Source organism: Balaenoptera acutorostrata, chromosome 4, assembly GCF_949987535.1.
Source record: "Balaenoptera acutorostrata chromosome 4, mBalAcu1.1, whole genome shotgun sequence".
In the NCBI taxonomy this organism is placed as follows: domain Eukaryota; kingdom Metazoa; phylum Chordata; class Mammalia; order Artiodactyla; family Balaenopteridae; genus Balaenoptera; species Balaenoptera acutorostrata.
This window is the reverse complement of record NC_080067.1, coordinates 2,113,176-2,126,737: the sequence shown is the minus strand read 5'-3', so window position 1 is coordinate 2,126,737 and position 13,562 is coordinate 2,113,176. Positions and strand designations below refer to the sequence as shown.

Below are 13,562 nucleotides of genomic sequence, written 5' to 3'. Positions count from 1 at the left end.
TTCTCCATGGTGACTGGGCTCTGAAGAATCAGGTAGGTTTGCCAGGTGAGGAGAAGGAAGGAGGGAAGCGCGCCCCAGGCACGAGATGAAGACTCCTGTCTGCTAGGACTCAATGAAAGGTGAGGGAAGCGCAGCCGGGTGGAGGCAGGCAGGCGTGCGGGCGCTGAGTCACTGTGCACCAGCAATCGCCGGGTGAACACAGGCTCGTTGTCTGGAAACCTCACTCTGGTGGTGAGAGACGAGACGGAGAGGACTGAAGTGAAGAAGGCAGACGTCGTGCCTGGACGACTAGAGACAGGATCACGAGAGCCACACGGCTCACCTTAAATCGTCTCAGGGGAATACCGAATTCTAAGACAGTGTCGGTGTGGACCAGATAAGAGGGTGGCGTTTGGAACTTTCACAGACAGTCAGGAGGACTGAGTCACAGGCTAAACGAGAAAACTCCCAGGTTTTCGGCCTGTGTTAGTGACAGCTGGTAGTGCCAGGAACTGAGACCAGGCGCAGAGGTGGGAGGGCAGTTTTGAAGCCCAGATAAGGGGTCCCCGCAGGCAAGCTGAGTCTGCGGGGCGTTGGGCATTCTGGTGGCTGTGTTAGCCTGGCCCTCCTGGAAACATGACAGCTTCAGGACGTCGATTAAAGAGTCACCAGTGTAAGTGATAAAAGCCCTGGGCACAAACGAGGTCACCTGGGGAGACCATGAAAGGTGAAGAGAAGTGTGCTGAGAACGGATCCTGGCTAAGACCTTCGGAAAAGGAGAGAAACGTTTTCCTAAGGAGAGAGCAAGTTCTATGTGCAGGTGGACCTGTGAGGCCTCCGTGTATCAGAACCGTGGAAGAGAGGGATCTCCCTGGCAGCACGGTGCCCCAGGCTTCAACTCTTAGTTCTGTGCGGAGAACTCTCCCATCTCACCACGGCTCTCAGGCTCACCTCCCAAGCTCTACTTACACTGTGGGATGCATTTACCTATATATCCCCTGGGTTCTGAATCAACCTGCCTAGAAAAATCAGACTCTCCCCTTGAGACCATCAGGCTCCTGCTTCTCAGCTCTGAGCAGCCTTCTCGATACTTCCTTCCTCTGGCTAACTGTTCCCGTCCTGCTGGAGGGTAGGTAGATCTCACGCTTTTAAATCCCCTCTAACTCTCATCAATGCCAATGATATATGCTGTGTTTGATGACTTTTTAACTAAAGGTAAAAACAAATAAATAGTAAAAGTTGACAGCTTACTTTGAAAGCCAAACGGACTCTTTTCATAAGACTTCCTTAATTGGTCACGATATAGAACTAAAGTTTATATTTTAAAGTTGATATACTTTTTGTTGTCGTTATTCCATGATTTTAATTTAGAATGCTGAGTAGAGTATTTCTCTCTCTCGTTTTAGAAATGGAATCAAGTGAGTAGCTCTTTACACATATGTGGGTCCTTGACTAACATGTCTTCATTCTATGTATGGATCAACTGCTCTCAGAACAAGTGATTTCCAATCACAGTGAAACATATTAGAAACAAAAAATAAAGCATGACTGAAGTACACAGTAAAATTAAAATACCTACATACATCATTATGGAGGTCGAGTCCACCAACGAGCCAAAACAAGAGACATGTACCTTTTTCTTCTTCAGCAACTTCTTACTGGCATCTGCCTTCATGGCAGTAATTTCAGGAACTACTCTTCTCCCGAAAGGTGAGGGCATTGTCTCTTCCAGTTGAAGCTTCTTCACCTTAGGTTTGCCAACTTTCCCTTTTATTGCTTTTCCAGCCATCCCAGCCATAACGTCTTCTCGTTCCTGCGCTTCCACTTTCTGGAGTGTAATGATTAAGGATGGGGAACAGGGCGGGGGCATAAACAACTCATTAGAAAAGAGACTTACTACTGCATAAGAAGTCAAATCTAACTTTATTCATTCAGTAAGGAACAAAGCTTTCCTTCCAGGTGATCTAATCTAAGAAAAAACCAAATAATTCTAAGTCAGAAGACCTGGGCTGGGGACTTCCCTGGTGGTCCAGTGGTTAAGAATCCGTCTTCCAATGCAGGAGACACGGGTTTGATCCCTGGTCAGGAAACTAAGATCCCACATGCCGTGGGGCAACTAAGCCCACGCGCTGCAACTACTGAGCCCGCGTGCTCTGGAGCCCGTGCACCACAACTAGAGAGAAGCCCGCGTGCCACACCTAAGGCCCGACACAGCCAAATAAATAAATTAAATAAATAAATATTAAAAAAAAAAAAAAAAAGAATATCTGGGCTGTAGTCCCAGTTCTATCTAACTAGCTTCTCATTTGCAATACAAGGGGGTAGTAACTAAATGACCTTATATGGTCCCTTCCAATTCTAGGATCCTACAACGTATTATGGGATCCAGACTTCTGATGACATGGTATCATCAGAATCCCAGCAAATCACACAAAAAGGCAGTTCTGTTAACAAATATGAAGCTATTCTTTTACTATTGTTTTAGTTTGCTTCATTTTTAATGGATATTAATTTTTAAATGTGTAAATCAGCAGTAAAAAAACGGTCTGTAGTTTTTTAAAAATCTAACTCATAACAATATAAGTATAAATCAAGGCATAATTATATTGTGGCACTTGAAAGATCATTAAGGGAACCCAGAACAATAGGACTAAACAATTCCAGAAATTTTATTAGGCAACTAATACACCACACTCATTCTTAATAGTTCGAATTTGACTTGGGCCATAAAAATAAAATTAGAACATGTGGACAGTAAATCAATGAAACAACCAAAAAGTAATAAATATAAGTAATATCATATGAGTAATAATAAATAGTAATTTACCTTGTGCTACTCAAAATCAGATGATCATACTGCCACTGTGAATTTAATTCTAAGATTTTAAGTGAGTTAATTGCTTAAAAACAAATTAGGCAATTTTAGAAAAAGTTTATATTTTACATCTTTCTCTACATTTTTCTTTTATTTTTAAAATTGGAATTCTACCTGGAGAAAACTAAGCTATAACAAAAAATATTAAAATTTCTCGATTGAAAGTCTAAGGAGACTATCATTCTACTTTCTAAAAATCAAAGTACCTATATTCAATCATATATATTGCTCTTACCTCTTTGGGGGAAAACATTAAAATTGAATCAATAAGCTAATTTGAAGTCAGTTAAGAAATTTTAACTAGCAGAGAGTATTAGAATTTATTCTAAATTTCAACTCCATAGCTTTTATTCATCTGCATCAGACATAACTTTTCTTTATGGTTTCACAGAGCTAGAAGCTTAATCCTCTGCAGCTTATAAACATATTAACTTTTGTAGAGTTAAAGGAAACCCTGAGATAATTCAATTTTAAAAATTTTCATTCTTGTTTCATAAACATTACTTCTCCAAATATATTTTAATGGAGACTTAACCTACATCCAGTTCTTCAACAAATGCTGCTAAATCTTCTTTCCAAAGATCTGAAGGAGATTTTCTTTTAAGATCATTGACCTCTCGCCCCTATAATAAAAAAGTAGTATGATTTAAACATTCAATTTTAAATGTATAATTTTCAAATGTATACATAAAGGCTAAATAAAACTATTTATTTTTGGAAAAGAAAAATAAAGATATGGATAGCACTTAAAGTTTCAAATTATTTAACCCACAGAAGTTCATACTTTTGCATCTCTCTGTTTAATCAGTTCTTCAACTTTTTCTTTAGTAAGAGACCATAGAGACATATTTAAAATATAATTAAAATCAGGGCCTGAAGGAGTTCCTGAATCAGAGGAACTATCATCATGCTGGTTTTGTGTTTCTTCCTCTTCTGCTGCCTGTAAAAAATAATAAACTTTATATTAAAGTCCTATATAATATCAAATCAATGTTGAATTTTATTGACTGAGTTTAAAATTCCATACATGCTATACTCTTAAAGCTACATCTTCAGGGTGGTGGGTTTATTTTAGATTATCTGCAAGATTATCTATGAAAATATATTTCCTATAAAAGGTTTAAATTTTCTAAAAATGCACAATAAAATCATCAAAAGGAATGGTATATTCAGCCTCTATCCAGGAATCTGGCGAAAAATTAACTGCTTGAGAAGACACCACATCTTAAAATTAATAGAGCAGAACTAATGTTTTTATCATGCATCTTGTCAGATCTTTATATTGGTGAGTGAACAATCTGAAACCTAAAATAAATATCACTTATGAAGAATGTTTTACAGTTATAATAAATATGCTAAGGTAGTCAGTCACTACGGATGAATTCCTGATAAAGATTCCCTCAAGCAAGAACATTCATGCGAGGACTAAGCTGAAGCTCACTCCAGCATTTAACAGCTGGTGAGTCAGAGTTACAAGGGCTATTCTAAAAGTTTATCTATAAGGCCTTCTTTTCATAGGAGCAGTTGCAATAAAAAATCTTATGCTAATATTAAATTTCAAAGTCCAATGAATTTAATACAAGTTATTATAGGTGACATCATCTTTAAAATTTTTAAAATAACAACAGCTGTTAAATAAAATTGCATCTCAATTTTTAAAGGCGCTCAGATAATTAAAAATGACTGAGTGAGCCATGATACTCCATAAAACAAAAGTTCACTTCTAGCAATCAAGAGAAAAAAAAAAAAGCTTCACAATTTAATTTAAAATTTTCGGTAAAATAATGTATATATACGAAGTAAACGTTAGGTGTATTTTAGAAGCAAAGGAATAAAAATAAAAATTGCAAAGCAAGATGCTTCATTACATAAACAAAAGTATAAACTCAATTAAGTAACATTAGCCAAATAAAGAATGCTGTTGTTGAGTTGATATAGATTATTAAGTACCTAGATAATTTATGACAAATTAATAGTCTACAGTTTTTAAAATTTCTTCATGAAATAGTGTGTTGCTATGGAATTTTAGGTTGCTACACTACTATTAAGATATTATTAGGGTGTCATAAAACCCTATTTAGACCCACGCTTTAGAAGTCTACTTGCGCTAGGCTTTGACGACACCCCAAGTATCGTGCATGAGTGCTCCCTGAATACGTGTATCTATCACTGTTATCATGAGGATGACTAAGGATACTTGCAGGGGAAAAAAGCAAAAACCAAGAAACTTTTCAAGTTCCAATGACAATTCTACCATGTTTTTGATCTTCTAATTATCGGCTTTATAATTCTCTCTTCTCCAACTCTACACAATAGGACACTCTTGTAAGAGCAGTTCCTTTTGTTTCTTGAACCCCCAAAGTGAACACACGGCCAAGATGCTGAGAACGTTTTGAGGGTAACAATGAAATTATTGAAACCAAGCACTAGCTTTTACCCATGAAGTCTACTTCTGCCAGAAGGGCATTCTCAAACCCTAAACACCTTTATTTTTTAAAACTAAACATTAAATTCATTAGCTTACTAGCTAATTTTTTTTAAAGATATAATTTAAACTAACAATGATACAGAAGGGCAAGTAGTGTATAAACCATAATTTGGGGTTTAAGAATGCAACAAAACACACTGAAAGGAATGCAACATGCTTGAGTCATCTTAATTTTGAATACTCCCCCAACTTGTCCTACCCCATTTTCCTCAAACAATGAATAAACCTGTTCTCTTAACATGTAATTGCTAAATATGTAATTTATTCTAATTTTACTCACTCTAACATATGGCAATCTACTGACAGTTCAAAATTTAAAAAAAAACTTAATGTAAATGAAAACACTATTTCAATGGAGTTTGATGAAAAATATGAAAAACATTATGGTTGAGAACTCATGAATGTTGGGAAGTTTAAAGTTTCAGTTCAAATTACATCACATAATCATTAACTATTTTTTAAAGATGTGAACTTTATCAGTATTACATATATATACAATATTCTAATTAAGTATCTGAAAATTAATCATTTCCAACTTTCTTCCTTTTGTACATTTGTGTTCTCAATCACAATGCTGTACTGCCTTTTCAAATTTTTTTTAAATTGTCCACAACAGCAAGAAGCTAATTCTTGAGAAGAATCTCAACGTTTCAATATCCCATTTACTGAATTAATATTAGTACTCTATGATCTAAAATGGACAATTTAATAAAACATCAGACTTTTAATCTGAAGTTCCAGGGTTTAAGATCTCCAGCTAAAGACCTAAGCATAGGTCAGAGCACATACTTGGTGCTCGATAAATACTGATAAATATTGACCATTCTGTCTCTAGTCTCCCCAGCGTACACCAAAGCCAGATCAAGTGAGTGGTGAGTGGATTCCACACTGTGGCCACAAACTGCCCAGGGGGAAATGATTTCTATGCTACCAGTGTAGTTCCCAGACAGTGACATGCACCTCACAAAACCACCACCACCACCGTCCTTTAACGGCAGGCTCAGAAAGAAGGCTGAGGAGACTGAGCGACCTTCTCCAACCGGAATCATTTCCCCAGGCCCTGGCTGAGCCACACTGGCAAAGTGCCTGGCGGTGGGTGTGCACTGCAAGTTCCTGCACCCTAGCTGTTTTGCGGATACACAGAAGACTTCAGTCTCCACACAGACTACTCAGCACCTCTAGCAGTACTAAATTCAAAATTTAGGGGTTGGGGTTTTTGCTTTGGAAGTTGCTTTTAAAAGCTTCTCTGAATGTCTCGTTCTGCAAATGATTACCTTTTCTTGTGCTTCTTTCCAGGCTTTCACTGGGTCAGATTCATAACCTCTCTGGACTAACATTTGAATCAAATCTTTCTTTGACCTATTCTCTATGTGAGGGAAAAATAAAGTTAGGATCAAGAAAAGAGATTCAATTTGTATTTGTTTATATTCTACTGATAAAAACGTCTTCTATTAATAAAGTTTTTTTTTCCATTTTAACTAATGTTCAAATTTTTAAAGGTTGCATCTTACCTATAGTAATCTTCCCTTGTATCTTCTCTAAAATGAAACGGGCTTGATTGTTAAGCTTTGTAGATTCTGCTCCCAGCATTCCTACAAGCCACTCCTTACGTAAACCATAATAGCTTAATCGTAAATCAAAGAATTCTTTCAAAATGTCTTGCACAGTTTCATACTTCTTCAGACATCCCATATGATCAAAGAGTACCTAAGCAAAACACAAAGTTTTTGAAGATTATATAAATCTGTGTTGGTATTTTTAACTTGTATGCTACAGTATTTAAAATAACCATAATACATGTATATGAATACACACCACCCCTAAAAGCCAGAACAAAATTATTAAGTAAATATTCCTTTGGTGGCTCCAAGAAACTGATAAAATTCTATTCTCAAAACTATGAAAATATTTAAAATTGGAATAATTTTGAAAGACAAAAATAGGTCCTTAAAAAAAGGTTCTTACTTAAAACTATATAAACTATGGCTATAAAGCCACCTAATAGATTTTTTTTCAAACTAAAAACAAGCATATTCTATCTGTAAGTTTTTAAATATTAAAGTTCTCTCTCTCCCATATACTCAATGGACATGCATTTGCCTCTCTCTTTGTTGTTTTTTATGAATGGGCTACAATTTACTCAAACTTCAATTCAGAGGGAAATTTTACTTCTTCTCTATCTTTTTCTCCTTTTCTATCAGCCTTGCTTGGCAGATTATGGCACTTTTTCTCAGTCACTGTGCTATTATTGCTGGATTTTTTTTCTTTTACTCTTTCTCAAGTCTAAAAGCTAATTTGGAATGGAACAGTGTAATCGTACATGTTCACTTTTTATCTTCCTCCCCAATTATATAAAGTTTAATAAAGCAGATTAGAGTCATGAGGAGATAAGAACTCCACCACGAAAATGTTAATAGAGACAGGCATGAGGCACAAGGAGACCCTGCAACAATCACTCTCAGAAATTCCAGTCAGTGTGTGTGAGGGTGTGTGTATCCTGTGTGTTCAAGCCCAGATGCACAAATGCAGGGCTGGGGTTAAGAGCAGAGGATAACATTAGAGGAAAGGGAATGTACCTCTAGATTCTTTAGCAAACATACAGGGGGAAACGCATTCAGACTTACTATAGCTACTCCCATCATGAAGCCAATTACAAAAATCCAACTTACAGAGCGCAAGGTTACATTCATAGTAATCTAGTCAATTACCATGGAATTACAGGTAAGAGTAGTTTGCAGTTTAAAAACTTTGTGCAATCCAGCAGCTTCTGCTTGTGCCAGTTTCTCTTCAGTCATTTTCACCACAAATTTCACAGTTGTATCAGTATGATATTCTTTATAATCAGAAATTAATGCTGGTGTTTTATCTGTTCCATTTAGCATAGGTTCTAAAACCTGTTCTTTGTATACCTATAAAAGATTTAAAAATAAGTAATTCTTTCATGACACACATTCATGTTCTTATTCTACAAGTCACGCAATCTAAACCTTCTCCACTCCAGTGGGGAAGAAGGGGAACTCTCATCTCTATCATCTCCTGCCCAGTCACTACAGTTGACGATACACGGGGATCTCCATGGAGAAAGACGGCATACAAGATACTGGTTCTGATCTGCTCATACTCAAAAGGCAAGAAGAGGCTGAGAGCACAAAGCAGACGGCATCAACTAGCACTGACGAGGTGACACGCGTACTTTTAGATCCAATACTGAATGACATGAGTTTATTGACCATATTTATAAAGGTTCAAAACACTATTTGTTAACATACTATTCTAGTCATTGCAATGTAAACAAAGATAATAGTCTTTTTAAAACCTAGCTAAGTCATTCTACATTTAGATAAGTTAACTTTTAAATTACCATTGGAATATTCCAATGAATGTGTCAAAAGTGTATACATGAATGTTTAAACACTCTACAGACACAGGGCAAACAATCATATTCTCACCAGAAAGGACTGCCTAACACAACTGCCACACGCAGCTCACAGGCAGCTCACGTCTTATACCAACCTGTGTCCAAGTTCTAACGGGAAGCTCTGTAATCTCCACTGTGTTTCTATCCACCACAAATATTTCACCACTGACTGCATATTGGTTTTGACCAAGTTCTTGGATTGTTCCTTTAAAGTTTTTGTAGTTTGGAAGCTGTAGAGAAAAATAAAAATACCTAAAGGCCCCGACTTCTCACTTGAGTGCCAGTGCCACCTCTGAATGCCCCTTAGTCGATGACCTATTGCTACCAACAGGTTCACACAACTGAAACTAAATTCCTCTCGTCGGCAATAGGCCCTCTCCAAATAATCATTCAATCTTGAATTCACAGCTTCTGTTAATATACTCTCAACAGCCCCCCAAATCTCAAAACCTCAGCACCACCTTTCCTGGTCTTCCAAGAATATCGCCTTTTTTTTTCCCAGCTTATTACCCCTCCATCCTTCCTTCTCCCCTAGATTAAAAATCCAGACTCCTCAGACATTACGTTACAAGCCAAGCTAACCTTCTAACTTTTCTCCAGTGATTTGCCTTCCAGATCACTACACTCTTCTTCCACGTTTCTCTTGAGTATTTTGAATATTCTCCCTTTCACTCACTCTATCCACCAGGCCTGACGGTTATTCAGCTCTCCACACCCCATTCATCCATATAAGTCTTACTTAGCCTTCTCGGCCTAATTACAAGTGAGCTCTCCCTCTTCTAAAATTCCTATTTGTCATCATCACTAAGAAGTCAGGCATATAGCACAGGACACTTCTGCTCACTGAGCAACTATTAACATCTTTTGTCACTGTAAACTTCATGCCCAGAGGTCTTGCCTTGACAACAGATAAACTTTTTGAAGACAGAGAGCATGGTTCTTTATCTTACCATCTAGCACAGTATCATATATAGAAGATATATATATATATATATATATATATATATATATATATGAAACAAGTATTGATCAAATACACTGAGACAATAAATACTCTAAATGTATCTGAAATAAAGTAAAATGCTATAATCATTAAAAGTAATTTGAGGGCTTCCCTGGTGGCGCAGGGGTTGAGAATCTGCCTGCCAATGCAGGGGACACGGGTTCGAGCCCTGGTCTGGGAAGATCCCACATGCTGCAGAGTGGCTAGGCCCGTGAGCCACAATTACTGAGCCTGCGCGTCTGCAGCCTGTGCCCCGCAACAAGAGAGGCCGCGATAGTGAGAGGCCTGCGCACCGCGATGAAGAGTGGCCCCCGCTTGCCGCAACTAGAGAAAGCCCTTGCACAGAAATGAAGACCAAACACAGCCATAAATAAACAAACAAATAAATAAATAAATAAAATTTAAAAAAAAAAAAAAAAGTAATTTGATACTTCTGTTAGAAATATTTTAAAGTACTTTAAAGTATTTAGGAGAAAAAAGACGTTAAATCATCCCCATATTCTAATTTTCTTTTAAAATACAAATATGAAATCAAACTTGGAGAGAAATACTTAAAAATATTAACAGTTTGTTTCTATGTACATGGAGTATTTTTCCTTTTCGCTTATTTATATTTTCTACAATGAGCACTATCATTTTTGTAATAAAAATATTCTTCTATTTAAGTGTATCATGATAAAGGGAAATTTCTAGATGATTTTAAATCATGTAGAAGAGCGTAAGACACTTTTTTGAGGGTTTTCTTGGAGGGAGTTTGGGGGAAGAACTGAACATGATGAATGATGTAAGGTAAGGGCAAAAATGAAAAATATGGGGATTATTAAAATATATACAAGGTGTCTTTAAGCATCCTTAATGACTCTAATATGACTTAGCAGTTTAAGAACAATAACATAAAGTTGCATATAACTTTGTCATAAAAATGTTATTCTCTATATAAGTTAGATATTTGAAAGCCTGAACTACAGGGTACTTTAAAATTTTAATAAACAGTTTCTCCCATAAACCTTATATCCAGGCTTTTTCCAAACTCTGTATCTTTTTTTTTCTCTTTCTTTCTTCCTTCCTTTCTTATTTATTTATTTATTTATTGCTTGCTGCATTGGGTCTTCGTTGCTGCGTGCGGACTTTCTCTAGTTGCAGCGAGCGGGGGCTACTCTTCGTTGCAGTGCGTGGTATTCTCATTGCGGTGGCTTCTCTTGTTGCAGAGCACGGGCTGTACGCGCACGGGCTTCAGTAGCTGTGGCTCGTGGGTGCTAGAGCTCAGGCTCAGTAGTTGTGGTGCATAGGCTTACTTGCTCCGCGGCATGTGGGATCTTCCCGGACCAGGGCTCGAACCCGTGTCCCCTGCATTGGCAGGCGGAGTCTTAACCACTGTGCCACCAGGGAAGTCCCCCGAACTCTATATCTTTTACAGTAAGCACACATCAAGTTACACACTAATAGGGTCCTTACTGTCTACAATACGTTCTAAAATGAAAATGGTTCCATTACTTTTCTAAAATGACTGGCCTTTGCCGTTTACACATTATCATTTGTTAAAACAACATAAGCAGTAAGTTCTAGGTAATCACCATGGGGTGAGGATCCAAGCCTTCCAGCATCCGTCTGACGTTGTTCACAATCTCCCTAGCATCATAGTTGGGTAGTTTACAAGCCCATCCTGTGCCGATGCCCTCAGCACCATTTATTAAAACCATGGGGATAATGGGAATATACCACTCAGGCTCTACGCGTTGATTATCATCATAAAGGAATTTAAGCAGGTTGTCGTCCATAGCAGGGAAAAGCAGTCTTGCTAAAGAGCTAATAAAGGAAAAAGACAGACATGGAGCAATATCATGGTTTTAGAAAATAAAACTTCATACATAATTAAAGACTTTACATTTCAAAAAATCTTTTAAAAAGAATGCATTTGTTAAGAATTTTGGTTACACGTGCTTAATTTAAATTTAACAATAAAATTTACCTAACCTTATTACCAAATATATTTCTCTCAGGCACAAAGCCAGAATAAGACAGTCTTGTTTTACTTAAGTTATTTACTGACTTACCTGCCTAAATTCTTAGTATTGATAAATAACCTTTTAAGGATTTCCTCTTATTCTGACTAAACCACAAAACCCATCTTCAGCCTAAAAAGTAAAGTTGGATCAGAAAAAATCCTTACATTCATTAGGACTGGTTCCACCAATAATTCATAAAAACTGAGATCAACAAATTTCATTCTATATGTGATCAAATAATTTGGAACATTCACCCTCAACATAATACCCAATCACCTCTCTCCGTAGTTATAATTCTATTACACATTTAGTTAGTTCCAATAAACTTCAAATAGAGCTTTATACCATTATATCAGCAAATGATCACCTTAACATTGTGAAAATGTAACGAGGACTTGCAGCGTCTTTGCCCCCGTGAAGCCGAGTTCCAAACTGACCGATGGGCTGAAGCAAGTTAATGTTGTTACTCCCCACAAAGTTCTGAGCCAAGTTCACGATAGTCATCATCAGTGCTTGCTGCAGGACAGAAACAGACAGAATACGACATTCACATTCCAAATTTTCTAAATGGATTTCCTAATCTTTATTAAAACCCAAACTCTCAACTCTTTTACATTTCCAAAGAACTTATAAAAGAAAAAACACTTTATCATGCTGAATTATCCTTCTACTATCCTCCTTCGTGCCCATAAGTATAGTTCTCAATTAATTCCAGTCTCCATGCTTACTTCTCCATGATGATAAGCAGACATCTCGGCAACAGATCCAGCCAACTGTGCGACTTTTACTTCGCGTTTATCATTCCTCTTGAAACAGGTAAATAAAACCTTTCGTTGGCCTGGTTTAAAGCCTATTTTTAAAAACAACAACCCTCTTTTAAAAATATTGCTCGGGATATAGTTGTAATGTTTCTTTTAGTGACAACAATGTTTTATATATTCAAGAGAAAAAAGCAAAGATATAGTTTGCTTCCGAAAAATAAGTAAAATTGTTTACTTGAGATTCTGTAACAAAATGAGTACATACTACCACACTTTATACCATCTCAATCTATTCCAAAGTGAAGAACCAATAGAAAGACACCCTCTGGTCTTAGAAGAACTGCTCGGTGGCACCAAATTCCTTTCATAGGAGTTCCCAAACACTCAGGTGCCCAAAATGCCAGTTGTGATTAAAGCACCAGCAAGCCATCAATGAGCCTGAAAACTTATTAGAATATCCTAAGTCAGGAAAGCGCTTACAAAGAAGAGATGTGTTCTGGGAGTTAAGAATGCAGGCTTTAGAAACTCACTCATCTGGATACTCTTCTCAACTTGGCCATGTGACTTTCCACAACTTATTAAACCATTAAGTCTCAGTGTCCTCGTCCGTGTAACAGGAATAATTACCTTCCTAATAGGGTGACCACGAGGATTACATGAGATAATGCAAGCAAAGCACTCTGCCTCCTAATCACTCTTCTCGCTCTAGGCCAGTGAGCACAGTAATAAACTTTTCAGTATATGCTAGCTATCACCATCATCATCGTGGGCCCAGAGCATGGCAGAAGCAAAAGGACGATAAAATATGGCCACTTTCCTTGAGAATTTTACAATCTAATTGAGGAGGAAAATTAACACAAGTAAAATAAGAGGCATACAATTATCGGCATAGAAGTCTATAGGCATCTGAGACCAATTTAGACGGCAATTATTAGGGAAGACATCAGAGAACGGATGTAACTCAAACCTAGAACTACATGGATTAGCAGAACCATCTGTTATTAGCTGAAATACCAAGGAACACGAAGATCA

General features: G+C 37.2%; 1 protein-coding gene across 3 annotated transcripts in view; it reads right to left on the bottom strand.

Moving 5' to 3' along the window:
* Positions 1 to 13,562, bottom strand: part of TOP2B (DNA topoisomerase II beta) — a 66,532-nt gene that overhangs the window by 10,512 nt on the left and 42,458 nt on the right. For all 3 annotated transcript variants that reach the window (XM_057546166.1, XM_057546168.1, XM_057546167.1), the window contains exons 19-28: positions 12,498 to 12,619; positions 12,137 to 12,285; positions 11,338 to 11,569; positions 8,856 to 8,990; positions 8,051 to 8,251; positions 6,854 to 7,049; positions 6,617 to 6,708; positions 3,639 to 3,794; positions 3,394 to 3,477; positions 1,613 to 1,807 (exon numbers count right to left, since the gene is read on the bottom strand). In XM_057546166.1, coding sequence (XP_057402149.1) covers positions 1,613 to 1,807; positions 3,394 to 3,477; positions 3,639 to 3,794; positions 6,617 to 6,708; positions 6,854 to 7,049; positions 8,051 to 8,251; positions 8,856 to 8,990; positions 11,338 to 11,569; positions 12,137 to 12,285; positions 12,498 to 12,619 — 1,562 coding nt within the window. The remainder of the gene's footprint in view (positions 1 to 1,612; positions 1,808 to 3,393; positions 3,478 to 3,638; positions 3,795 to 6,616; positions 6,709 to 6,853; positions 7,050 to 8,050; positions 8,252 to 8,855; positions 8,991 to 11,337; positions 11,570 to 12,136; positions 12,286 to 12,497; positions 12,620 to 13,562) is intronic.